General features: G+C 53.6%; 11 protein-coding genes across 11 annotated transcripts; 6 read left to right on the top strand and 5 right to left on the bottom strand.

Moving 5' to 3' along the window:
• Positions 1–868: 868 nt before the first annotated feature.
• On the top strand, positions 869–3,085 carry N7532_002839 (putative metalloreductase transmembrane component; the record flags this gene model as incomplete). The annotated part of the gene is made up of 1 exon (XM_056615333.1): positions 869–3,085. One exon carries the CDS (start codon positions 869–871, stop codon positions 3,083–3,085), a length of 2,217 nt encoding a protein of 738 aa, XP_056478305.1.
• A 550-nt stretch (positions 3,086–3,635) lies between these two features.
• N7532_002838 (GNAT family N-acetyltransferase) lies at positions 3,636–4,649 on the bottom strand (the record flags this gene model as incomplete). The annotated part of the gene is made up of 1 exon (XM_056615332.1): positions 3,636–4,649. The coding sequence occupies one exon, from the start codon at positions 4,647–4,649 to the stop codon at positions 3,636–3,638; it is 1,014 nt and encodes a 337-aa protein (XP_056478304.1).
• Positions 4,650–5,227: 578 nt separating this feature from the next.
• On the top strand, positions 5,228–6,232 carry N7532_002837 (uncharacterized protein; the record flags this gene model as incomplete). Its single annotated transcript, XM_056615331.1, has 2 exons — positions 5,228–5,290; positions 5,357–6,232. 2 exons carry the CDS (start codon positions 5,228–5,230, stop codon positions 6,230–6,232), a joined length of 939 nt encoding a protein of 312 aa, XP_056478303.1.
• Positions 6,233–7,683: 1,451 nt separating this feature from the next.
• On the bottom strand, positions 7,684–8,591 carry N7532_002836 (alpha/beta fold hydrolase; the record flags this gene model as incomplete). Its single annotated transcript, XM_056615330.1, has 2 exons — positions 7,684–8,111; positions 8,156–8,591. The coding sequence occupies 2 exons, from the start codon at positions 8,589–8,591 to the stop codon at positions 7,684–7,686; spliced, it is 864 nt and encodes a 287-aa protein (XP_056478302.1).
• A 184-nt stretch (positions 8,592–8,775) lies between these two features.
• On the top strand, positions 8,776–10,281 carry N7532_002835 (C2HC5-type zinc finger protein; the record flags this gene model as incomplete). The annotated part of the gene is made up of 1 exon (XM_056615329.1): positions 8,776–10,281. The coding sequence occupies one exon, from the start codon at positions 8,776–8,778 to the stop codon at positions 10,279–10,281; it is 1,506 nt and encodes a 501-aa protein (XP_056478301.1).
• Positions 10,282–11,250: 969 nt separating this feature from the next.
• N7532_002834 (cytochrome P450) lies at positions 11,251–13,018 on the top strand (the record flags this gene model as incomplete). The annotated part of the gene is made up of 3 exons (XM_056615328.1): positions 11,251–11,328; positions 11,432–12,058; positions 12,119–13,018. The coding sequence occupies 3 exons, from the start codon at positions 11,251–11,253 to the stop codon at positions 13,016–13,018; spliced, it is 1,605 nt and encodes a 534-aa protein (XP_056478300.1).
• A 611-nt stretch (positions 13,019–13,629) lies between these two features.
• On the top strand, positions 13,630–14,465 carry N7532_002833 (Mpv17/PMP22 family protein; the record flags this gene model as incomplete). The annotated part of the gene is made up of 3 exons (XM_056615327.1): positions 13,630–13,725; positions 13,785–14,252; positions 14,313–14,465. 3 exons carry the CDS (start codon positions 13,630–13,632, stop codon positions 14,463–14,465), a joined length of 717 nt encoding a protein of 238 aa, XP_056478299.1.
• A 268-nt stretch (positions 14,466–14,733) lies between these two features.
• On the bottom strand, positions 14,734–16,782 carry N7532_002832 (MDR family MFS transporter; the record flags this gene model as incomplete). The annotated part of the gene is made up of 4 exons (XM_056615326.1): positions 14,734–15,381; positions 15,433–15,859; positions 15,912–16,291; positions 16,351–16,782. 4 exons carry the CDS (start codon positions 16,780–16,782, stop codon positions 14,734–14,736), a joined length of 1,887 nt encoding a protein of 628 aa, XP_056478298.1.
• Positions 16,783–18,366: 1,584 nt separating this feature from the next.
• Positions 18,367–19,529, top strand: N7532_002831 (Aryl-alcohol dehydrogenase (AAD); the record flags this gene model as incomplete). Its single annotated transcript, XM_056615325.1, is given in 2 exon segments — positions 18,367–18,450; positions 18,465–19,529. The coding sequence occupies 2 exon segments, from the start codon at positions 18,367–18,369 to the stop codon at positions 19,527–19,529; spliced, it is 1,149 nt and encodes a 382-aa protein (XP_056478297.1).
• A 591-nt stretch (positions 19,530–20,120) lies between these two features.
• glkA (glucokinase glkA) lies at positions 20,121–21,668 on the bottom strand (the record flags this gene model as incomplete). Its single annotated transcript, XM_056615324.1, has 2 exons — positions 20,121–21,425; positions 21,492–21,668. 2 exons carry the CDS (start codon positions 21,666–21,668, stop codon positions 20,121–20,123), a joined length of 1,482 nt encoding a protein of 493 aa, XP_056478296.1.
• Positions 21,669–22,849: 1,181 nt separating this feature from the next.
• Positions 22,850–24,366, bottom strand: N7532_002829 (M20 family metallopeptidase; the record flags this gene model as incomplete). The annotated part of the gene is made up of 5 exons (XM_056615323.1): positions 22,850–23,093; positions 23,149–23,289; positions 23,361–23,937; positions 24,009–24,186; positions 24,235–24,366. The coding sequence occupies 5 exons, from the start codon at positions 24,364–24,366 to the stop codon at positions 22,850–22,852; spliced, it is 1,272 nt and encodes a 423-aa protein (XP_056478295.1).
• Between the last annotated feature and the right edge of the window lie 1,677 nt (positions 24,367–26,043).

The raw sequence follows: 26,043 nt of genomic DNA, 5'->3' as shown, positions 1-26,043 counted from the left end.
GCAAGCCCTCGTCACACCGTCACACTCCAACCATGGGCCACTTTCTGGCGAAGGGTCACTTTCAGATTACACAGCTCGGCCGAGATCGACAAGTAAAGACAATCTGATCGCTTCTAGAGGATGGCCGCGGAGGATTCCCGAGCCGCCTCAAGATCGAGACTAGGCGTCCGAAAGAGTGGTACTTGCACCCGTTGAACCCAGTACTCGGTTGCACGCATCGCAACGACGATGACATTGACCAGAACCTTGCTAATAATAATCCCGCCGCACCGACTGGCAGTGGTTCGACTGTTCTTCACGCTTCCACCACGCTAATGCGGCCCGATCACCCCAGTCACCCGTTTTGCAGCTACGATTGGTGCAGATTGGCCCCAGCGGCGCTAAACCATCACACATCACTGGGGAGATCCCTCCGCATCGCCGCTCGTTGCCCTCGCCCTGGCGACACGCTGCGTGCTGAGCTCTTGGGGCCAGTCGATTGGCCCGCCGTGCGAGAATATGGCTAATCAGTGCATCCCGCCACGGCGCGAGGACGCGCATCACTGCTGGTGCGACCCCACTGGCTGTGTCCCATACATGTAGTCCAGATCTCCCCCTCGTGATTCCCGTTTCGCTCTGTTCCAAATATCGGTTACATCGACCTCTGAGTGAGCTCCTGGTGAAGCTATGAGCTCGGTGTGGCTCTGAAAACCCAAGATCTGAGGGTGTGTATATTCTGGGATCGCAGTGCGATCTGCAAGAGAACCAGAAGAGTACCTTGAGGTAGGTCGGTTGCTTGGGAAGATGTAATTGCGACCGAAGCTCACAACAGTATTGTCATTTAGAAAGAACCATTGAATTGCGTGACGCCGTGTCTGTCCTCTTCACCATGTGGAATTCAATACTTCCCCTCGCCAAGCGAGTCAAGGTCCCGGTCACCGCATCGACAACCGGGAAGCAGCTGGCGGAAATGCAGCGAGACCCATGGAACCAGTCGGCGAAATATGGATATGGGTTCGTCTACTTTGCGGTCGTGCTGCTGGTTATCACCTCCCTCGTTCGATTCTACCATATCTGGGGCGATAAAATGCGCATCGCCTACTACAAGGAGCACAAGGAGCACCGACCGCATCTGCAACCTGCTGCGTCTGATATAGCGGAGGAGTACGAGCTCCCCAGCGCAGGCACAGATGCGTCGAGTGCGCATTTCTTCCCACCCGCATCGCCGCCATCTCCACCAAAACGACGAGAATGGATTGTTCAGAGAATTATGCCGCTGAAGAAGGCCATTGCGCTGATGCGCTGGATCTTTTACCGTCCGATGCCAGTAGTCAGGATTGGAAAACTTGAATTCGTCTTCCCATCTCTGGCGGTGACAGCAATTGTGCTGATTGCACTCATCTTTGTGACGCTATACTGTTTTGTGCCACAGCCTCTGTACTACTACTCCATCGCCCTGGGATCACCACCACTCGCTATTCGAGCCGGCATGCTCGCAGTCGCAATGGTTCCCTGGATCGTGGCACTCAGCACCAAGGCCAACTTTATCAGCATTCTCACAGGTCTGGGACCCGAGCGACTGAACGGATTGCACCGCTGGTCTGCCTACATCTGCCTCTTCCTGAGTCTGGTACACATGATCCCTTTCTACATCACACCTATTTGGGAGGATGGTGCGATGATCAACTACCGCACATTCATCACTTTGCCGATGTATGTGTACGGAAATGGCATCGCGGCCATAGTTCCTCTATTCGTTCTTTGCGTCCACTCGCTCCCATTTCTCCGCCACAAGATGTACGAACTATTCATTGTGATCCACATTCCGGTATCGTGGATCTTTGTGGCCATGCTCTTTTGGCATACCAAGAACTTTCTCTCTTCATGGGGTTATCTCTGGGCTACAGTTGTAATTTGGATCATTTCATACACCATTCGACTTTTCTACCTGAATTGGACGAACCCCTTCCGCCCTTCCTCATTTATGATCGGAGAAGAGTCAGCCGTCACTCTCCTTCCACAAGGTGCGGTCAAGGTGACTGTACCCACAAAAATGCGCTGGCGTCCTGGTCAATATGTCTATCTGCGCATGCCGAGAATGGCCTTCTTTGAAAGTCATCCCTTTACGATCGCTTCGCTCTGCAGCGAAGACTTTCCTTCCGAATATGGTGAAGATTATCGTGATATGGCCCTGGTATTCCGACCATTCCATGGATTCACACGCAAAGTCTTCAGAAAGGCACTGGAAAATGGACCATACCAAGTCTACTCAGCCTTCCTGGAGGGACCTTATGGTGGCATGCAACGTGAGATGTCAGCTTTCGACGACGTGATTTTCTTCGCCGGAGGTAGTGGTATCACGGCGATTGCTAGTCAACTATTGGACTTGATCAAGAAAATTCGAGATGGCAAGGCGGTCACCAAATCAGTCAAGGTCATTTGGGCATTGAAAACCCCTGAGACCATGGAATGGTTCCAAGAAGAGCTTCGAATCTGCCGAGACAGTGCACCATCCAATATTGTAAACTGCCATTTCTTCTTGACCGGCATCAAGCAAGAGGACCAGGCAGGCCGTGATATGGTCCAAGAGAAAATCTATGGCATGTTGCAGGGCATTGACAAGCGTAACTCCGCCTATATTCGCGAGGAAGCGGCCGGCAACCCCGAAATCGAGAAGGAACTGCGTCGCGAAAATGAGGATGGCCTCGCCGCCCTGCCAAGTGCATATACTGCCTCGCATGTCGCGAACAACCGTCACTACCAGCAGCCTATGGACCCATATGCTGCTAATACCACCAACAATGTCCCCTTTGACTTTGGCTTCAACAATCAACCCGCACCGCAGAGGAACACCACACCCCGCTATGCCTATTACCATCCCTCTCAGCGAAGAGAAAACTGGAAGACCGACTACTTCCGCCCCAACATTTCTCAAATGCTCACCGAGTATTCGAAAACTTTTGGTCGACGTGCTTGTGTTTTCGTGTGTGGTCCACCGTCCATGCGTGTCGAGGTGGCTAGTACAGTGGCTAAGCTACAGACGCAAGTATTGTTTGGCTCGTCAAAGGACGAGATTTTCCTGCATGCGGAGAACTACAACATCTGATCTAGTGATCCACCTTTCTGGCAGTGGATCTCATTTCTGTTGCGTTTGTGATTCGATACCCGCCGCGCGGCGTTTTCAAAGCTTGTCATTTTATGAACATACACATGATCCTGTCTGAAGCCTATGTATTTATCAAGCAAATATACCCATCGTTTCGCTCGAATCTTTTCTATCAGCGTTTATTCTCTGCTAGCAATTTATAGCAACGGCCGAGATGAAAACTGGCACCGTTGACATCGGTCCTAAATTCATCGTCTTAAGGGAAATCCTATCCGAAGGGTTGTGGCAACAGTCTTTCCCTAAATTATTCTTTCGGCATCCACCTCAAATCTTTTTCCATCCTGACAAGATGAGATCAATTGCAGCATATACATTTCAAAAGGCTATTATGCTCGCCAGGTGGTCCAAGGCAGGGGATTGTAAATGTTCAATCGTGGATTGTATAGAATTTCAAGCTGATGCAAGTAGAGCTCTTATTGATGCTCGGGTATCCAATATACTGGTATGACTGTATCCACCATAATAAGGCTATATACGCAGTCCGCACACCTCACCTTCTTTGCGGTGCATTGCCCTTCTCGTCCTCTGCCTTGCGTTTCTTTGAGGGGGTATTTTCGTCAAAAGATTGTGAATCGGGCAAAGGCTGGACCCCATGATCGCCTTCATCTCCATCCTTTGCTTCAACTTTCTCCCAGTCTTCATCATCTGGATCGCTGCGAGTTGTGCTTTGGAGCACCTCTTCGTCCTTATTATTGGCCACATCGGCCTGTTCATTCTCGTCCTGCCACTCTAAGTCAAGCTTGACGATTCTCGCGCCCGATGGGTTCAGACGTCGATAGTAGCCTTCCACAACACCCTCCTGGACCTCAAACCCTCGCGCAGTATACCATCTCAGCCCATCCTCATTTGTTTCGTGGACATGAGCTGTCACTCGGCGTATATGATAGTGCTTCACTAACTGCGAGACCCGATGTTGCTTCTTCAACCCCGGAGATACTTCGAAGAGCAGCGAGTTCAACAGGGCTGCCGCAACACCATAGCCTCGGTACGGCGAAAGAAGGTGCAGGGTTTGGATGTAGAGAGTCGTTCCCTGTTCGCTTTGATCCCCCGCGGGGTCTTGCCTCTCTAGTCGACACCGGATACCCCCTATCACTTTGCCGGGCTCCGTCGAGGTATTCGAGTCTGGCACAGCGGCCACCGGGTGGTCATGGTAGATCGCAACGCGTGACAAAGACGCGATGACAGGGTCCGTAATGGTGGCTGTGTAAAATGAGTTTGGGTAGCGAATGGGCAGCAATAGACCCGTAATGCGCGTCAACGATGGTATGTGCGCGGTTCCAACCGTCTCGACTGTGACATGAGGGTGAGATGTCGCATAGCCTGCGGGAATTGCATGCGGGTACGGCTCAAAGGGCTCCGCGACTGGTCGGGGCTTTGCGACAGCGGACTTGGGCGGTTGCAGGGCCGGAGGGTGAATGGGGGGATGGCCTTGTGTTTGCCGTGGAGGCACCGGCGACGAAGAGGACGGTTTCCCTGGGGCTTTCGCAAAGAACTGGTATGCCATGTCTTTCGTCCTGTTTTGACTTGTACAAAAGCAGCAGCGAAGGGCAAGGCGGATGCGGAGATGCGATAAGCGATAAGGCGGGTTGAACAACTTGCCAGCCTCGTCGCCTCAACCAACCCCGAACTCCTCGAGAGCCGCGCCGGCAGATCCCTCAATCGGTGAGTCCATTGTTTCCCTGTCAGTCGATCGAGTCGGCGGAGTTCGCTGGGTCGCTCGTCCCATTCATCCCCCTTTCCCCTTTCGGATCCCCCGTCAAGCCTCATTCACCTGTACCCGAGACCCGTGAGCTTGCACTGACATTCACTCCACCTGCGCCAAGGGTACAATTACCACCGCCGCATCGCTTCTCTCTGTTGGATTTCCTATGTTGCACGCTCCTTACCTGCTCGGTCCGATTCCGATTCCGATTTCGACTTGTCTACTTTGATTGTTACCTCGCCGCATAGATTTCCGGCACATGGAGAACTAGCCCACGCACCGGCGCGAGAAGGGTATTGACTGTGTCGCGCGGGTAGACACAGCTGTCGGTCCCTCAAGAACGGACAGACCAAGGTCGACGTCGCAGGGCGACTCCGAGTATGGCCGACTCCAATACCGCGGGCCAGCCGCCGAAGTACCCTGCCGGCACCATCGCGAAAGTGGTATGGAGTTGAGACCAGGATGCGATCGAGCTCAGGAGACATCGCGACTAACTCTCTTTCATCTAGTCGACCGACATCCTAAACGAAACCTTCCATAATATCATCCATGACCTAGTCGCCAAGGTCCACCGCGAGGAGAAGGTGGCGCGGATGCGCTCCGCCGTGGTGGTTGCTCAGCAAAAAGCCGAGGCAGAGTGTACCGTCCCCGATGAGACGACCGGGAATACCGCGAGCGATGGAAAACCGAAGGAGGTCACAATTGATGCTGGCAAGCTTGCGAACACGCGCCTGGAGACCGACGCCGCAATCTTCGACCACGGAAAAGTGTACCTGAAGGGGAACCCGCTGCAAACCGTGAAGGAGGTCATCTGCCCAGAATGCGGATTGCCCCGTCTAACCTATCCTACGGTGGGCGTCGGTCACCGGCCCCCTCCCGACCCAAATAAGAAGTATTGCGAGAACGGACCATTGATCAATTTGCCGGGCCATGACGTCCATGGGAAACTGTTCGCCATCATGCCGAACCCCAAGAAGCGCAAGGATCAGAAAGACAGCACCATCCCTGAGATACCGACCAGCAAGTGTCCTATCTGTCCGCGATACTTCGTGATGAATCGGGTGGCCCAGCATCTGGACCGATGCATGAACATTTCCGGTCGAAATTTGCGCAATAAGACGCCCACGGACAGCGGTGCTAGTGGCGCCAGCAGTCCAACGTCCTCGGCTCCTAAACGGCCACACGAAAATGAAGACGACGATGGTCCCAGTCCGACGAAGAAGAAGAAGCCCAACGCCCCCAAGAAGGGCTCCACCAATAAGCCAAGCTCCCAGAAACCCTCAACCAAGAAGCCTTCGTCCAGCAAACCCGGACCAAGTAAGCTGAAGAACTCGTTCACAGCCGAGGAGAATGACGGAGTCAAGAGCGAGCAGGTCGATGCGTGATTGAGTTAAGTTGAGCTGAAATGTGGAAGAGTGTCAATCGTTTCTGTTTCCTTTTGTGCCATCACGGGTGTCATTGGCGTTTTCAGTCTGCTTTCTTCACCTTCCTTTATGGCGTCTCCGGTTTGGTCTGAGCTACTTGAGAGGATTTGCATAGATGACGATGATGATAAGGGTAGGATAGGTCTGTACATTACTTCATACCATACACTGGGCTCAGCTGGCATTGCTGTAGACAGTGGAGCTTTCTGGATTTTACGGGGCCTAAGCCAGGCACAATGCATTGATTTGGAACTTTTCATTCCTAAGTTCGTAGATTCCTAAAGCTGTAGACCGGGTGCACGCAGTTGATTTTCGAAACGTCGATATCAAAATATCAGGCCTAGTTCAATGGCCTCATCCAATATACTTGATGGTTGGTCGATATGTCGAGGACAGAGTCGAAGGAACTCCCAACTCAGTGATCGCGCATTGTCTCATCCGATCTCATCAGAGCGGATAGATTCGCTCTGCTCTTAAGGTTGGCTTCAGTCACGACGGAGTCAACGTCTATATTGTTCTCGGGAAACTCTTCCGATTGTAGCCCCGTTGCTAAGAGCCGGAAGAACTGATCGATGCCTGACATATCCATGACGTTATGTTGAGCTGCACAATCCAGTATGATACCTCCATTGATCCAGCTGGCTGCCAATGTCAACACTAGCGCAAGGTGATCATCCGTGTCGGTGTAACTGTCTGGCAAGGAAGTCTCGCTCGATAGATGGGAGACGTCAAATAGCGACTAGGCAGTATTTTTCAAGCTCGGGAGAGAGGCGGTCCGATCTTGGAACTTGAGAATTTTCTCCGTCAGTGGGCATCGAGCTATCTCGAAGGTGCCCGAGCATCCAGGTCCTGTGCCGGTACTACCACTGCACTACCGACCCATGGCAGGACCGCCTTGATGCGGTCAGTGACTGGTACCGGTTCTTTGATCGTTCAAGGGCGCGCCATTCTGAGTCGTCTGGAAGCTCAAAACATAAGGCGAGGTGGGTGTATCCTTTCAGTCGAGGCAACTGCCGGAATACATCCCACGTGTCTGGTAAAATGAAAGGCGAAGAGGCGCAGCTGCGAAGAGGTGATGTTATGCTTCGGAGGGCAATGCTCCGTTTACCTCACTTCACCCTCACGAGGCTCGGGAAGATGTCGAGCTCAGTTGTGACCATGAATATTTAAATGCGTAGAATCCAATAAATTGTATGAATCAAATGGTGACCATAATATCGTGAAGATCTGATTCGGTGCCGAAGGGACGTGCTCGCCGAGTGACTACTAGTAGTTGCTATAGTGTACGGTCGGCAATAGTAGGACATTCATATTACCTAGTGAGTGTCATAACATTTAGCTCCAGTCTTTAGTAGTGGCTTAGAAGCAACTTCAAACGTATTGTCTCATTTCATGCACCGTTGTTATGATAATTATCTCCTGCCCTCGTACTGCACTATGCATCGAAAGGCAAAGTCAAAACATTTCCTTAGCCACAGATCGCATTGGTAGCTCAGCTCGATGCAATGCGGCGCATTCTTAACAGCATTGAATTCTCCATTGCTCGATGGGAAAGCTTGACGATATTTCTCAAGTGCCTCCGTCGTCGACTTCCATAACTCATCAAATTCACTGGTTCCATACATGAGCGGAACTCTGACAGCATGCGAATATTCATGCCAATAGCCGAGCCACGTCTTGTTGATATCAATAAGCTCTCCGATGGGCGTTGGCTTGTTTAAGCCAGCCGTCAGTTCAGCCACATCCGGCGAGACCAAGTCCATGCCTGGGAGCTGGAGCATCGATCTGTCCTTGATAGCCGGATCGAATAAGACAAATTCCGCATCAGGTTCAATCAGACCTTGGAATTTAGAGCTGATGCTATTATCAATTCAGCTCCGATACCAGAGGTGATCAGCCCAGCTAGTGGATATCCCTCAGTCCTCGTGTAGCAACCAGCGGTGATGGTGGCCATCATGGCGCCGATGGAATGCGCAAGCAGCACTATGGCCGAATTTGATCTCTCGCCATATTCTCTCCAGATAGCAGGAAGAAGTACCCCATTGATGTACTTGCCTTGCTGCTGGGCGTAGGTCAAGTCAGAGTCAGGGGTTGCGGGTGGGACATGATGGATGCCCCCGTAACCTGGTCGGTCAATGGCGATCACCGGAGCTCTGAATTGCTTTGAGATTCGAGAGATACTCAGACTCTCACTGGCATCGAAATACTCGGAATCATAGCTGCCTCCGTGCAAGCAGACGAGAAGAGGAATGGGCGTGCTGGCCTGCTCTGTCGGGAGAGTGAATCTGCCCGTAAGAATTCCTCCGTTCTCCAGATGCAAACTGAATTTTTGCATCAGCTTCGGAGCATTAAGCCTCGCAAGCTGCCTTGGTAGCAGGGGTTGACGTGTGGTGGCATGTTGAGGGCGGAGTTTTTTCATAGTTGCCGTGTGTAGGCCCCGCCCACTACTTCTTCCTCGCGGGATCAACACTTGTGGGGAACTCACCTCACCTCACCTCGTCAACATGGCCGACCTCACTGCGTGGGCAGTTCCACGAATCAGCCAGCTGCTCCCGCTGGACGAGGATTCACTCAAGCAGATCATCGAATATTCCGCCAGTCTTCCCCCAGACGCTTGTGCCGACAACCTGAAAAACCTCCTGGGTGACTCCCCCGCGGCCTTCGAATTCATTGCCTCCTTCAACGCCCGCCAGAGCGCCCGCTCGCCAGCGCCCACTTCCTCCCGCCGCGATGACACCTATGCCCCGAACAATGGCCGACCGAAGGGAAAGAGCAAGAAGAGCAAGCCGCCGCTCCATAGCGCCGGTCCGACGCGACGCCCGGCCAACTACGGTGATGTGGGTGGCGGCTACATGAAGTCGAAGGAAGAGGAGGATTACATGACCGCCAGCAAGCATACACTGCAGCCTCCGCCTCAGTCTTCTGCTCCGACATCCTCGGGTTCTTCGCGTGCGCAATCGCCCGTGCACCCGTCATCGTCCAAAGCGCCTCCGTCAGCCTCGGGCCCGGTCCTGTCAGATATGCTGCCAAATGTGCGGTCCAAGACAGGCAAACAATCACGACAACCTGGAGGGTCCGCCAAGTCGTCAAAAGGTGGTGCGGCGCTGACAACAAACGATATCACGGACCTGACAGCTGCAATTGCTGCATTGGAAGTCTCGACCAACCCGACCCTTGGCGAGAAGCGCAAGTGCGACTGCTATGCTACAATTCACTCGCTGTTCGACCCGGCCCCGAACTGTCTCAACTGTGGCAAAATTATTTGCTCATTGGAGGGACTGCAGCCGTGTTCATTCTGCGGCACACCCCTTCTCTCCTCAGAGGAGGTCCAGAGCATGATTCGGGAGTTGAAAGCCGAGCGTGGACAAGAAAAGATGCGGGCCCACAATGAGGGCGTTCACCACAGCGGAGGACCACGGCCTACTGGTCCCGACCCTGCGTCCTCGAGCAAACTAGATGCAGCGAAGGCACATCGCGATAAGCTTCTCTCATTCCAGGCACAAAATGCCCGGCGTACCAAGGTCGTTGACGAAGCCGCCGATTTTGAGACACCGAATGTCGCGTCGACCCTCTGGATGAGTCCTGCGCAGAGGGCCCTCGCCCTCAAGAAGCAGCAACGCATTCAACGCGAAATGGACGAGAAGGCTCGACCTGAGTGGGAAAAGAAAAAGACCGTGATGAGCCTTGATATCAAGGGCGGGAAAGTCCGGCGGGTGTATCACTCTGCTGCGGTCGAATCGACCCCTGACTCCAGCGAACCGGAGCCCATGGAGGAAGCCGAGGCCGACGCACCTCCGAGCAGAGGAGACGCCTTCAGCAAAAATCCCCTTTTGGCCGCAGGAGGACTCATGCGCCCCATCTGGAAGGCTCCGGAGGGCAAGAAGGTGGATCCGAGTGAGCGCGCCGAGCGAAAACAGACCTGGCGGCGAGTTCAGGACGACTATGATGATAACGAGCAGTGGATCCTGGATGGTGGGACTCAAGGGCATCCCGACACCGACAGCACGTAGGAGGTTGGCTACAAAACCATGCCAAGCAGGTCTATTTGCATCGACTCGACTAAACTCGGTGTCAGAGCTCCGTGGATCTACGCAGCCATAAGCTTGGATTCAACCCGAGACGACTACTGTCAGCAGTTTCCCCATTGATTGAGCGGGAAGACTAGTGCTGATTTCCGCTTCGTGGATTCCAGCCGTACAGTGCATCTTCACTTCCTCTTTTGAATACTGGCATTGCTGATAAGGGAAATGTGCAGCACATGATGCAGCACTACTGAGCACCCCCACTTCCTCCATACTGCGTGGGGCGGGAATCCACCAAGATACTCGGATACTGGCGGTATGCCGCAGTCAGAAGCCACGACCAACCGTGGTGGGGTTCTACACTCTGAAGTGTACTATTGTGGGCGTTCTGTTGGGGAAACACTGGTGATGCAGCTCACCCAGCCTGTCCAGGGACCATCCCTGACCTATAAGAACTCAGTGATATGGGAGACATCAGACCTAGAATAACCCCAGGGGATAGTAAACGCAGCCATACATGACCCATCCAGCCACCGTGCTTTAAATATAGCAATGCTTACTATACCTTTGATACTTCGAGCTTGGCGAACCTGGCTGCCGCAAAGTGTATTCCAGTGTATGGGCGTTGGACCTCCCCCGCAATCTGCGACAGGTGGAGCAATTAAGCATAGTTCAGCTATCCACCAGCAGCCCTTCATAACAATGCCTCCCTAGCAAGATACGCCATCAGCCGGAAGCAGCAAGCAGACACCCAAATATCCGGTCGTAGCCGTAGAATCGGTCATCACTGCTTTCTGAGGGACTTCATTGGAAGCCATCGCCAGCTCCTGCTGGAACGCCGTCATCGCGGATCGGCTGGGCGCGGGTACCTTCGGCCGCGGCGAGTATAAAGTATAGCCCCGTCAGGTGCACTCACCACCTCAACGAAACCCCAATGCAGTAATTTCTCTACCGACTATGCTGGCCGAACCTGTGCTCAAACATCTCACACTCCATCGAGTGCTGGGCGATCTGACGGCCGTTCTGGCCGTGCTGGTAAGCCCATCTCCGTGCACATTCCTCACAACCGCCACCAAAAACCCCCCGAGATGCACCTACTCAAAGGAGCAATTCCAAAAGCTAACACTAGCTTTTCCAGACCGTCGCCTACGTTCTTTACAACCGCTTCGTCCACCCACTCCGCCGCATCCCAGGACCACTCCTAGCATCCCTCACCCCCTGGGTCCAGCTCTACCACGGTCTCAAAGGCGATCGACACCTTTGGCTCGACGAGTGTCACCAGAAATACGGGACACATGTACGTGTCGCACCGAATTTTGTCTCGGTGAATACCGACCGCGGACTGCACGATATCTACGGCCATGGAAAGCGTCTGCAGAAGGCTGATTTCTACAATGCATTCCCGGCCATCAAGGGCGTCTACAACACACACAATGCCATCGATAAGACCATGCACGGCCGGAAACGAAGAGTCCTGAGCCAGGCCTTCTCCGACGCGGCCCTAAAGGGTATGGAAGATGTCATGCTGTTGCATGTGCGGCAGCTCTGCGCGGTGCTGGCGGGATCTGGATTTGATGGGGCTAGTAATGGGTACGAGGCCCAGGATCGAAAGGGTCTGGTGCGCAATATGGGCAATTGGTTCAGTTACCTGTCATACGATGTCATGGGCGAGTTGTGTTTTGGAAAGAGCTTCGATATGCTGATCACTGATGGCCGTCGACACATGATCGGGCTGGTTGATCGTGCGGCCAACCGTCATTATGTGGTGAGTACTACTCTTAGCACCGTGGGGGTATTTTGCAGGGCTGAATGCTAACAATCGCAGTGCGGACTGTGGATGCCTCTCGACCGCTGGCACCTCGATCAAATCTTCATTCGTCGCCTCACGCAAGATCGCTGGAACTTCATCATGAACTCACGCGTGGAAGCAAACAAACGCGCACAGGAGCGAGCCTCCGCCGGACGTGAAGCAAAGAAAGACTTCTTCTACTATCTCCTCAACGCCAAGGATCCCGAAACAGGCAAAGGACTCAGCACCCCTGAACTCTGGGGCGAAGCCAACGTCCTCATGATCGCGGGCAGCGATACCACCTCGACCACCCTCGCCGCCACCCTCTTCTACCTTGTCCGATCCCCCTCCGCCCTCGCTAAACTCACTGCCGAAGTCCGCAACGCCTTCACAGAAGTCGAAGAGATTGTCAGCGGTTCCAGTCTTAACGAACTCGTCTACCTTAAAGCCTGCATCGACGAGGCCCTTCGTCTCGCGCCCGCCGTCCCAGGCGCACCACCACGTGAAGTGATGGAAGGCGGCGCCGTAGTCGACGGCGTTTTCCTCCCCGCCGGTACAGACTGCGGTACACCAACCTACTCAATCCACCGACAAGAAAAATACTACCGCGAAGCACAGCAGTACATCCCAGAACGCTGGATCGAAGGTGCCGTCTGCACATCCTCTGGTCAAAGCTGGGAAACCAGCAAAGAAGATATCGAGACAGCCCGCCGGGCATTCTGTCCATTCAGTATTGGACCGCGTGGATGTATCGGGAAGAGCATGGCATTTATGGAGATGCGACTGACGCTAGCGCGACTCGTCTTCCTGTTTGATATGAGTTTGGCGGATCGGCAGGGTGAGGATGCGAAGGGGCATTTGGCGCTGGTGGATCATTTTACGAGTGCGAAGGATGGACCGAATGTCGAGTTTCAAAAGTTTGTGCCGGTGAAATGAGCAGGGCGTCGCACATACCATGTCACTACTACTACATCTGTAACGGAGGTATGCCATCCATCATGATTCTATAGAATGAACGATACGATACGCGTTATGATTCTTCTCCAAAAGGTTTCAATGGGGGCAGTTTGCATGTACAATAATCTTTTAATGGGCTACGGTTCCATTTGAATAATCCCATTCTATGTGAAGTAACCAATTTGACTTTATCTCACACTGCATTCGAGGACCTTTTGTGTTCAGACAGTTTTTGATGTTGTTCGTAGATGTCTCGTCAATGTATATCGTGGTCCCGCAACAACCATGCCAGCGAAACACGAATGGAGTACCACCCTACGTCCACCACCTTTTCAAAGAATCGGGCAAATTGAAAAAGAGGGATTCAAACTCAGCTCCACCTCAACTTAAATCTCGCCCTCATCAAAAGTCTGTCGAATCAAAATGGCCGCCGCCTGTCGATCGCGGCCGTCTCAGGACACGGTTGCGCGTCTTGGCAGCCCCGTCGCGGTTCCAAATGAACGACTCGCAAAATCGCAGGCCACCACTCAGATCAAATCAGACCTGACTCCGAGTCCACGAAGAACAACCCCTTCGATGGGTCGCCAGTCATGCCTTCCGCGCTGACAGTCACCTTCGTGCAGTCGACGGTGCTCAACGCCATCTCGAACATCCTGGCCCAGCTCATCGACCAGCGCAACAACACCGTAAAGCCCACATTCCAAAACCCCAAATATCCCCAAAGTCACTAACAATGAAATACCAGACTCCATTTACATTGAATGCACTAGCCCTGCTACAATTCATCACATATGGCTTCCTGATCGTCCCCATCAATTTCTACTGGCAACGCGCCCTGGAAGCGCGGTATCCAGGCTTTCCCTCGCGCGCTGAGATATCCACCCTCTTCTCATCGCGCTCATGTTCACTCCGTGCCCTCACTCTCTCCTCTTTGCGCGCCTTCCTATCCTCTCTCTGGCCTTGGTCTGCGACCGAGGACCAGCTCCCGCACCATCGGGATAAGGAGCAGGAGAAGATGGCAGAGGTGCAAGCGCAGGGACAGGGGCCGAGTCGGTGGGCGCCGCGGGCGAGGAAGTCGGGGCTGCATGCATTTGTGATGAAGTTTCTTTTTGACCAGACGGTTGCCGGCATCGTCAATATTGTGCTTTTTGTCGTCTTGATTAATCTGCTGAAGGGGGAGGCTGTGAAGCGGGTCTGGGAGTTAGTTCTTGAGGTATTCCTTCTTTCCTTCTATGATCACAGTAGCGGAAAAGTGCTAATTCGAACTGCATAGGTCTTCCGGCCCATCATGATTGCCCGCCTGAAGTACCGACCTATTGTCTCAACGCTGATGTACACGGTCATCCCCGTGGACCGGCGGGTCGTCTTTGGCAGCGCGTGCGGTGTAATATGGGGAATTTATTTGAGCCTCTACGCAGTGGTCTAGCCTTCTTCATTTATTGTCCTTCTCTTCTACCACTTGTATCTTTCTTAGCGTCAATACTAGCGGCATAGAACTAGACAACGATCTACTTGGGCATCATCACTCATTAACTGTATTAATCAAAGCGCGAGGTATATAGAGAACCGTATTACACTATCCCGACCAGACCCGGATTACCGCATAGCCAACAGGAAAGAAAGAATATGCATGAAGGAGGAAAAAGGAGAAAGAATGTAAGAATGGGGAACGAGGTTTTAGGCCATCGCTTCACTTAAGCAGCCGCCATCTCGATCTTCTTGCCCTTCACGGAGAGCCACTCCACGAAGATGGGACCAACAAGCGTCAACGCACCCATGGCAACAGCCACATAGAAGGTCTGCATGATGGCCTCATTATAAGCAATGAGAACGCGGTGTAGCACAGGACCAGCAACATAATGGCGCAGCATGGTGGCACCGGCCGAAACAAGCTTGGCGGCATCAGCGTCGGGAGCATAGCGGGACAGATTCTGGAACAGCTGGTTCTGGAAAACATTCTGGGCGACCGAGACGAAGATGGAGCCACCGAGGGTCTGCGAGAACATGACAATGGCTGTGCCGCTCGGGACATCGGTGGGCTTGAGTGCGGTCTGCATGACCATCATGGGTTGCTGCATGCCGAGTCCGAGTCCGATGCCGAAGAGCGCCTGATAACCGATCCACTTGGCGTGGCCGGAGTCTACTTGCAAGGTGGAGAGGAGACCGGCGCCGATGGTCATGAGGATGGCGGAGGCGATCATGAATGGGGTGTAGTAGCCGCAAGCTGTGACAAGACCGCCGGCCAGCAGGGAGACGACAACGACCGCGATGATCATGGGCAGGTTCATGATGCCGGATTTGATGGCTGTGGCACCCTTGATGGCCTGGAACCAGATGGGGAGCTGTGGAGGTTAGAATACACCTCGAGTATACATTTGCAGGAGAGAACTCACATAGTAGACCAGAACAAAGTAGGCGGCACCAAGAGCAAGCGAATACCAGGCCGCGCCCCAGACATTGCGGTTCTTGATCAAGCGCGGAGGAACAGTCGCTCGGTCCTGGCCCCACCACTGGAGGAAGGTGAAGATAATGATGAGGACGCCGAAGACGACGAAGAGTCCGATGATGCGACCGCTGTCCCAGGCATACCGGGTACCACCCCACTGCAGAGCTAGCAGAAGACTGATGATGGCGGGGAGGAAGAAGAACGAGCCCAGAAGATCGAATTCACCCAGCTGCTGCTTGAAGTTACCCTTGGTCTTCAGGGCCTTGTTTGCCTGGAAGAAGAAGAGGACGAAGCAGAAGGTCACCGCGCCGATGGGCAGGTTGATGTAGAAGCACCAACGCCAGGTCAATTTATCGGTGAAAGCACCTCCCAAGCTAGATCTAGTTAGTTGTTGACCTCAACGAGAGTCCAGCGGATTGAACATACAGAGGACCAACGACGTTGGCGATACCAAACATCGCACCAATGAGACTGGTATACATGGGTCGCTTGTCCAGGGGAACGGTCTGACCGATGATTAAAATCGAACCAGAGAAAAGACCAGCGGCACCGAGACCGGCAATGGCACGACCGCAGATGAGGCCGACGGAGTTGGGGGTGGTGGCGCAGACGAGAGATCCGATTTCGAAGATCGAGAGAGCAAGCAGATAGATCCACTTAATAGAATAGAAGGTGTAGAATTTGCCGAACATCAGAGTCACGCAGCAAGTGGTGAGCAGGTAGGAACTACCGTACCAACCGACATCGTCGAGGGAGTTGAATTGATCGGTGATTTTGGGGATGGCAGTTGCAATGATGGTGTTATCCTGGAGTCAATTGGATCAGTGACCAGCGTTTTCCGATGTGTTCCTCTGTTGAGCCATACCAATGCCACGCAAAACACACACAGGCACAGCGCGATGGTAATCAGGACCAATCGCCAGGCCGAGGGGTATTCAAACTCGGGCTCCTCGCTCTTCTCGCCGTCAGCATCGCTGTTTTCTTTACTCGATTCGTCCTTGGTCTCCTTCTCCACATCGTCCTTGACGGCCGTTTCCTTATTAGAGTCTTCATTGGGGATCGCCTCCTTCGGCGATTCATCTCGAGGCTTGGGAGCAGTCTCCTTCTGCGTATCATCGCCGGCGGCATCAGAAAACCTCCCCGGCTCTTCGACCAAGGTACTCTCCTTCTCGCTGGACGGCTTGGACGACTTGCCCTTGGACTGGGGCCGACTGTGGCTATCTGAGTCCGAGGGAGCGTTATTCCCGAGCACAATGCCTTCCTTGGGCTGCTCGGGTGGATTAAAGAAGGTCGACATTATAGAGGAGAAGGGTCAGGAACGAGCGAGAGGATGAGGGAACAGAGGGACACGAAAAGTGGAGGGAGGCAAAGACATTAAAAAGTCGACGCAGGCCCCGTCAGCACAGGATTGGCAACGCAACTGGCCCTTTGTACAGGTCTCATCCTCGACCAGGGCGACCTTGCCGATGCAGTCGGGACATGAAGGAGGGCCAATCCTGCTGTCTCCCTTCACATCCCATGTGGTCCGTGAATCTCCCGTAGCGGTCTGCAGTCAATAGTACGGAGAAGACTCTGCAGCTGCATGGCCTGCTCAGAAGTGGGGGCTCAGTTCTCGTGTACATTTTCACAGCGTCAAGTTGAATGTGTCGGGGTATGTATGACATTAGCCATGCCAATGCCAATGCATCATACGCAATGCACTAGTCTGCGATCGCCGCAAAAAAAAGGAAAAAAAAGCAAAGCAAAAAACATCCGAGTGAGAAAATAGGCAGATGAAACTGCGTCTCAGCTGTAGCCGGGGGGGGCGTCGGCCAGGAGACCATATTTATGCAAGGATCCTCGGGCTATCTTCTGCAGGCGCCTTCGCCCTGTGGACTGCGCTGCTTGGCGGGGCCGCGAGAGGGATCGAATAGTGAGGTCTCCTTGCTCAAACTCCCTTAGTAACCATCTGAGGTCAATGCAGCAGCACCCTTCTTCTGGGCATTGTACACGTTTGCCCGGTCAATGAGATATTGATCTTTGTGTAGGACGCGTCAGGACGCCCGCGACGTCGCGTGGAGGTTGGAATTGACAAAACGGCCGGTCGGATATGATCGACCGGGAGTTCGCGGTGAGCATCAGCTCCGTCCGTCAACCCGACAAGGTTAAAAGGAGCGCAACGCGAGAAGATCGACCGCAAGGGGCCGAAAGCTACCCTATGTACATGTACTAGTTAAGGTACACCTGCACCCTTGGTGGCCTGAGCGCCTGAGACACAAGGCAGACATATCGCATGACTCAGCATATGCAGCGTGTCAGCGCTAGCCGCATGCGGACTAGCAGGGTCCGGGGTCAGCGGCGGCGGAGTTAAGCTTGTTTGCTGCACAACACACCTAAAGCCCGGACGGCGGCCGGCGGGCGTCTGGATCTGAGTTTCCGGAGTAAGATCGGTGAGAGCATCAGCATCAGTGCTCTGCAGAATCGCATCGAAATCGCGCGGGCAGCGGCACAATTGATGCCGAGGTGGACTCATGATATCATACTGATCCAGGCGCAAAGCTCAACGCGGCCAGAGCTGTATCCGTGGAGGCCGTGGAGTGGCGATTTCGATGGGATATACCATGTGACGAGATGAATCGACGGCTCCAGCCCGTCCGCAGTACGGATCATCATGGAAACATTTGAATTAGTGATGATGAAATTATCTCTCCGGACCTGCTAAGCCATGGCAGTGGAAACATACTCCACACCGACGGGCGAGAGGTTAAGTCCGGATGACAGGATGGACATTCTAACCCTACAGGCTAGACAGACAGACTATAAATGAGAAAGGATTGACCCAGACTAGAGCTCATAATTCACAGCATCTCCAACTGTATCTTCATCAACCACAACAATCACAATGGAAGAAATCTTCGCACCTGCCCCGGAGCCCGCCACTCCCTTGGGCCGCTACCGCGTGCTTTCCCCCAGCGCCGGGATCCGAGTATCCCCCTCCAGCTAGGCGGGATGTCCATCGGCGACAGCTGGTCCAAATTCATGGGCAGCATGAGCAAGGAGCAATCCTTCGCGCTGCTAGACGCCTTCGTCGCCGCCGGCGGCAACTTCATCGACACGTCCAACAACTACCAAAACGAACAATCCGAAGCCTGGCTGGGCGAATGGATGACAGCCCGCGGCAACCGAGACCAAATGGTGATTGCTACCAAATTCACGACAGACTACCGCAGCCACGCGCTGGGCAAAGGCAAAGCACCGAATGCCTGCGGCAACCACAAGCGCAGCATGTTCAACAGCGTCCGGGACTCTCTCCGCAAACTTCAGACCGACTCTATCGACATCCTCTACCTCCACTGGTGGGATCACAGCACCTCCATTGAGGAAATTATGGACTCGTTGCACATCCTGGTCGAACAAGGTAAAGTCATGTACCTTGGGATCTCCGATACGCCTGCCTGGATCGTCTCCGCGGCCAACACATACGCCCGCGCACACGGCAAAACACCTTTCTCCATCTACCAGGGCCGGTGGAACGTGATGCGCCGGGACTTCGAGAGGGATATCCTGCCCATGGCACGACACTTCGGCATGGCGCTTGCGCCGTGGGACGTGCTGGGCAGCGGCCACTTCCAGAGCGCGAAGCAGATGGCGGAGCGGGAGAAGAGCGGCGAAGGATTGCGCAGTGTCTTCGGTGATAAGCAGACGGAGGAAGAGAAGCGGATTTCGCAAGCGTTGTCGACGGTTGCGGCCGAGCACGGAATTGAGTCTGTGACGGCGATTGCGCTGGCGTACGTGCTCTGCAAGGCGCCGTATGTCTTCCCGCTTGTGGGTGGGCGCAAGGTCGAGCATTTGAAGGATAATATCCAGGCGTTGAATATTCGCTTGACGGAGAAGCAGATTCAGTTCCTGGAGCAGGCGACTGAGTTTGATGTTGGGTTCCCCAATAACTTCATCGGGCCGGATCCTAAGACGACCGATGGAACGATGAACTTCCTGGCTGGCACCGCGGGCAAGATTGACTGGGTGATGTCACCGCGCGCGATTGGCTACCAGCTGGGACAATAAGGGGTAGACATTGTTTACTGCTAGTACTACGTACTAGTAGGTAGTATGATTACACTAGTGTATAGAACCTCTCAACTTAATGATTCGAGCTCTGAAACCATGATATTGATCAAGCCGTATATGCAAAAGTATAGTAAACGATGTCATGATGCCACGTCTGTGCAACTCCATAACCAAGCCAAAACCTAATGATACAATCCCCGCAAGGATTGACAAAAGAGCAAAAAGGGAAAGGGCGCGTGAACCCCCGCATATCCCTGCAGGGTCGGCCCCTGGTCAGTGCCAAGGTTCCCTAGAATGCGCCGGCAGAATTTACAATGCGGGTTTCAGCCGGCCCTTGACCATGGGGAAAAGCGGATCATGCGGAAGGGGAAGCGCGGGCAAGATGAAATTCGAACGGCGGTGCCCGATTGATGTCGCGGGACCGGTCATGTGGAGCTCATTGTCAAAACGAGGATAGGATGACCGGAGCCGGGGACTACTGGACCCAGCCAGCAAATAAATTCCTCAGCCAGTGGTAGAACATTGGAAGAGATCGCAAAGCAAAATAAGGCATCAAAGTGATACACGCGAATCGCCACATGTTGCCGCTCATTTCTCGTGCGGGTTCCGCAGGGTCTCGTCCTTGCTGGCGACCAGGGCGATCAGGGCCGCACCGACACCACTGCCATCCTTGGAGATGCCAATGCGAACCTTCTTCTCGCCGGCGGGGCCGACCTCGGGCACCTCGCGCAGCGCATCCCGGACATAGCCCTCGAAGTTGGGGTAGAACTCCACCAGACTGCCGTCGACACCAATGTCGACAACGTCATCGGTGGCCAGCTTGTTGTTGTCAATGAGGATGGCGGCAAGGGGGACGGCGCTCAGTCGGGCCGCACGCTTGCCAATGGCGTGGACGAGGATCTTGACGGCCTCACACTCGTCGTTGCTGGGGTTCTCGATCTTCAGGTGGTTCTTGAGCGCGGCCTTGACGTCGACATAATCCTTGGTGGTGTCGGCCTCGACCTGGCTCAGCAGGCTGGTATCCAGACCCCACTGGCGGTAGAAGAGCGAGTCGGAGGGGAGAGACACCTTGGAGGTCTGGTTGGGCTTGAAAAGACCCAGCATTGGATTGTTGTGCATGGCCAGCAGTGCACGGCGCAGGATCTCACCCAAGAACATACCAGAGACGCGCTTCTCAAACATCTGAATGCCGGGGTTGTTGCTCTCGGCATCGAGATCGCGGTCGTAGACGGTGGAGGGCAGCACGCTGAGGTGGTTGTCGAAGCTGCCCCATTCGGCGTTGATGATCATCTCTCCAGTGGACTTGTCATAGTGGACATCCTTCATGTGCTGGAGCTTGGTGATCTTATCGATCTTCTCGACGTAAGCGCCGTTGGTGCCGGTTCCGAAGATGGCACCCAGGAAAGTGCCGGTTTCGCCGGGAGAGGTGTAGGAGCGAGCCATGAGGGTACCGACGGTATCGTTCACGAGCGCCGCAACGCGGACGGGAAGCTCGAGGTCGTCAATGGCGGACTGCAGCAGAGCACAGACATCGTGACCGACGGCATCGGGGATGTTGAAGCCCTTGGTCCAACGGATCAAGGTTCCAGAGTTGATACCGATCTGGCGCACGGGGAAACTGAAGGTGAAGCCCAGGTCAAACAGGTCCTCCTCGCGGTTGCCATCTCGGCGGCGACGCAGGTGAGCCTCGAAGTGCTCGTTGTGGTGGATACGCAGGAAAGCCTCGATCTGGCGGGCGAGGAAGAGGAAGAGGTCCTTAGAGGTTCCAGAGGCCATGAGCTCCCGGGGGATCATGATCTTGGACTGGGTGAGGGAGAAGGTGGTATCACCATGCAGTTGAACTGAGCAGACACGGAAGTTGGTGCCGCCGAGATCCACGGCGAGGTAGAGGCCCTGGAGATGCGGTTAGCCGGGAATTCTTCTGGCCTGGATGCCCAGCATGCGCGGGGGCAGACTGACCTTTTCGGTACCATTGGGCACGGCTGTGACGAAGGTCGGGATCTGACTCAGAGTGGTGTTCTCCTTGGCCAGACCCTCGTTGGACTGGCGAATGTATTCGGCGACGCCGCGCTGAACCTGTTCGGCGGGGTAGTCGAACTCGCGCGCAATGCGCGTAGCCTCGTCCAGCAGCGACATGTTGGGCGACGAAGAATCGGAGAGGAAGGAGTGGGAGGGGGAGGAGAATCAGAAGAGAGAAAGCGGAAAAGACAGAGAGCGGGGAGGGGAGTTAAGAGAGGCTGGAAAACGGCCGATGAAAAAGAAGCGCAAGTGGGATGACGGCGGGGTCCATGAGGTCAGTCCCCCGGCTGACGCTGGCTTGGTATTGGCACTGTGGAATTCGCCGGGTTCACCGGAGTCCTCGTCAATGGCGCTGCGAGGGTTTGCGGTGGGCTGGTTGGGGTCACGAGTCCTGTCTCTTCCCTTCTCTAGACTTCCGGAAGGGCCCTTTCTTTAAAAGTTGATGCTGGCGCTGCTCTGCTGCTCGCACTGCCGGATGCAGCCTCACCCCTTCATTCCGCGAGGTCACACAGCCCCTTTGTCCGACTGAAACCCTTCCACCTTATTTAGTCATCATTTTATTCTAACTAACTAGCTAACTAGTTCGTTATTTTAACATTTTTTTTTTTTTAAAAAAAAAATAAAAACAAAAACTTTGTATTTTTATGAGATGCCCAGTTTCCGGCTTTTCCCCATGACGCACTAATTTCCGCGAAACTACGGAGATGACGAGTGTGGGGAGTGGCTGTGAGTGGTCAATGGCTCTCCCACACGAGTCCCCCCGGCTTCACCGGTGAGCAACAGCGGTTAAGACGCGGGCGACGAGCATGGGCAATTTGCACAGCGTCGCATGCAGCCGGGGGTCTGGGGAGACCACGGGGAACTCGTTCACCAGCAACCGAGCACGCTACTGCGAGCATGTACGAGACATGGGAAACAGGTCATTGCAGCCGACCGAAACAGCCTCTGAAAGCGCATTTCAGTGCTGAACGACTCCCAGCCTAAATAACAATGAAATATTCGTTGTGTCTCGGACTCGGCATGCACTCGGGCTGGTCCCGATGGACGGCCCGAGTGTGCGTCCCGAGAAAAAGATCCCGAACTGTGCAATCCGTGACTAACGGGTGCCACTGCATTTCTAGCGTGTTCGGAGGGCACTTGGCAGTTGGCAAATGAGACAGCGCGTGAGACAGTGGTGGCACATTGCAGTCTGGTGGCTTCAACGTAGAACAATTTGCCATACTCTGAAATGCCACTAGGCCGAAGAGGGTGTACTATTCAACTACCAATCTACCAAAAGATCAGAGTACATTCTCGACCTAGATGCGCCCCCGCGCCTTCATCGACTCCTCCCATTCCATTTGCACCGCCCGATAAAACTCCTCGTGCAACAGCACATCGATCCCAACCATGGCATTGGCTTTGCCGGCCCGCAGTGCCTCGGTGTGGGCATAGTCGGTGCCCGCGGCATGTTGAAACTCGGGGGTGTGGGGCATGTTGGTCGCGTTGATCTTGAACAGCGTTTGGATGCCGGGCTTGATGTAGGAACAGTTGCCAAAGTCACTAATCCCAGTCAGTCGGGCTGTTTCAAAGTCCTAAATGAGAGCATTCAACATACGAGCTTCCGCCTATCGCCGACTTGGGCTGGGCAGATGGGTCCAGGAAATCTTTCGGATCCTCCTCGAGCCCTGACAGCATGTACTCGGTGTATCGGTTGGCCAGGGCTATATTGTTAACGACGTCCTCGTACAGCGCATCCCTAACCCTCGATTAGCTTCAAGCTTTTTTACCTCTATACCCAAGGCGCCCTTTTGAAGTACGCTAACTCACCAAAAAAGCTCCATGGTGCAACCAGTCGCCGCAGCTGCTGAATGGAAAATAGGAATAACCCGCTCCCTCAGCTTCTCGACAGACGACGAGTCCTCAGCACGAAGCGAAAAGCTACCCTCCGAATAATCAGGAATGATATTGGGTGCTTTTCCAGCCTCCAAGATGATTGACTGAATACTCTCTGTCTTCTTAATGTGCTGGCGAAGAAGCGCCAGGCCATTGTACGCCATAACAATGGCATCGCATGCATTTGCTCCGTCCCAGGGTGCTGCGCCTGCATGCGAACCTCTTCCGTGGAACTTGGCTCGGAATTTCCAAGACGCCTTGGTTGTCATTTGGGCGCTGGAGAAGTCGGGCATCGGGTGGGTCATGATAACGATGTCACAGTCCTTCCATGCCCCATTGTTGGCCATGATGTACTTTCCCCCGCCTGTTTCTTCGGCCGGTGTTCCGATCACAACTAGTGTTCCGCGAAGGTTGAATTTCGTCATGGCGGCTGAGACGCCGACTGCTGATGCGAGTGTCGAGGTGGCGATGAGGTTGTGCCCACAGGCATGTCCGATCTCTGGAAGGGCATCTAGTCAAATACCAAATATCAGTTAGGCATCTTCGCTGGGGACATCCTATTTCGATGGCTGTATCGCATACCGTATTCAGCATTGTAGCAAACTGTTCGCTCACCTTCTGCTACCGAAAAGCGTGCTTCAAATGCTGTGCTGATTCCGTAGACCCCGGTACTGACAGTCCAACCTTGCGACTCGAGCCATTTGGTGATAAGGGCGCAGGCCTTTTCCTCTTGGAATTTAGTTTCCGGATTATTCCAAATCTAGTCACATTTAGTATGTAGCGTAGGCAAAGGGAGGGGCAGACTTACTTCCAGGTTCAGCTTTCGCAACTCCACAGATGCAAAGTCAATAGCATGCGAGACAAATGCGAGGATCTCAGTTGATAGTTCAGGACGAGCGGATGAGCCGCGTCCTGGGCTGCTCAACGGCTGGGACGACATGATTGGATGAAGTGAGACGGCTGACCAAATAAACACTAGTCAAAATAGTAGAACACGCGAATATCAGTGCCAAGCTGAGTCGCTTTAATACCCCCTCTTGGGCGCGCTCTTATCCCGAGGTCTTCGTTCATGTTGCATCGCTTGCCCGCGTCTATAGGTCGGCCGGGGCTGATCGGTCGGGCCGGCCGATGCTTATCGCCCACGCCTTTTCCCCCACCCCAGGTCCCGGACCGCCAAGGACGGAAGTATGCTGTACACCAGCATCATCCACCAATTGCTAAAGGGTTGTTTGTGCCAAGTGCGCGATACCATGCGTCTTGGGAGAGTGTTATGTACCCCGCAAAATGCCCGAGGTCCACTTTCTTATCTCAAAGAACATCCCAGATGGCTGGCTCTTCGAGGCCTATAACTAGTACGACGTCGAAAAAGAAGTCGCCCACCTTTCCGCCGCACCGAATCCTTCCTCGGAGAATATTCAGACCACTGCAACCATGGAAAAAGCGACAGACGCTGCCCTTGGGCTAAGCAATTCGTCCACTATCGCTCAGGATGTGGGACCGTGTAGCCTTCAAGAGATCGAAGATCTGAGCTATACAGAAGCAGAGGATAAAGTCGTTCTAAGAAAGGTCGACTGTCACCTTCTTCCCTTGGTGAGAAACCATTCACAATCAAATATTGGGATTCTATTTTGACGGAACAAGCTCATGGGAACCTATCTCATCCAATACTTGGACAAGACGTGCATCGCATATTCTGCCTTGTGGGGGCTACAGGAAGAGGCAAATCTCAAGGGCAACCAATATTCCTGTTCGTTATAAAACCAATCCCAAACTTGGGTGTGAAAAAGCTAATCCGTGTTCTGATTGCAGGGCTGACCACGATCTTCTACCTGGGTTATCTCGTCGGAGAATTCCCGATGAACTTTCTTTTCCAAAAGTTTCACATTACCAAGACCTGCGGAATTTTGATGTGAGTTTTCAGGAGCTACCAGAAACAGATTCATTGGTCTAACGTCACTATGGCCAGATTTCTCTGGGGCTCTGCGCTGATTTGCATGGCAGCTGCAGACAATTTTCGAAGTCTTCTGGCGGTTCGATTCCTCCTGGGTGTTTTTGAAAGCGGTGTTACGCCATGCTTCGTTCAATTAACTTCAATGTTCTACAAAAGGTGGATCTTCTGGCCTCAGAATACCTGAAACACTCTAACTCCCGCGACTTTAGGAAGGAGCAACCTCTTCGCACCAGTGCATGGTTTTGCATGAATGGTGTTGCCCAGGTCGTCGGTGGCCTCGTCGCTGTGAGTTTGTTAATACCATAATCTTGAACTAAAAAGCTACGATATACTAACCCCCAATGGTACGCAATCGGCCATATCCATGCCGATGTCGCTTCGTATAAGGTATTCATTTTTGTCAACTCACCTGCAGTGCCCAGTGCTAACTGAATCCAGTTACCGTTTCTCATATTTGGCGCATTGACAATAGTCTGGTCGATCCCATTCTTTCTCCTCGCAGCACCAAACCCAGAAAGCGCGAGATGGTTGACACCCCGAGAAAAGACAATTGCTTTGAAAAGGGTCTTGGAAAATCGAACAGGCATGGACAATAAGAAGTTCAAGCTTTACCAAATGTGCGAGGCCCTTACAGACATCAAAGTATGGGTTCTGGCGCTTTTTGTG

Source organism: Penicillium argentinense, assembly GCF_028826775.1.
Source record: "Penicillium argentinense strain IBT 30761 chromosome Unknown utg000003l_segment0_segment0, whole genome shotgun sequence".
Taxonomy (NCBI): domain Eukaryota; kingdom Fungi; phylum Ascomycota; class Eurotiomycetes; order Eurotiales; family Aspergillaceae; genus Penicillium; species Penicillium argentinense.
This window is presented reverse-complemented; position numbering and strand designations above follow the sequence as displayed.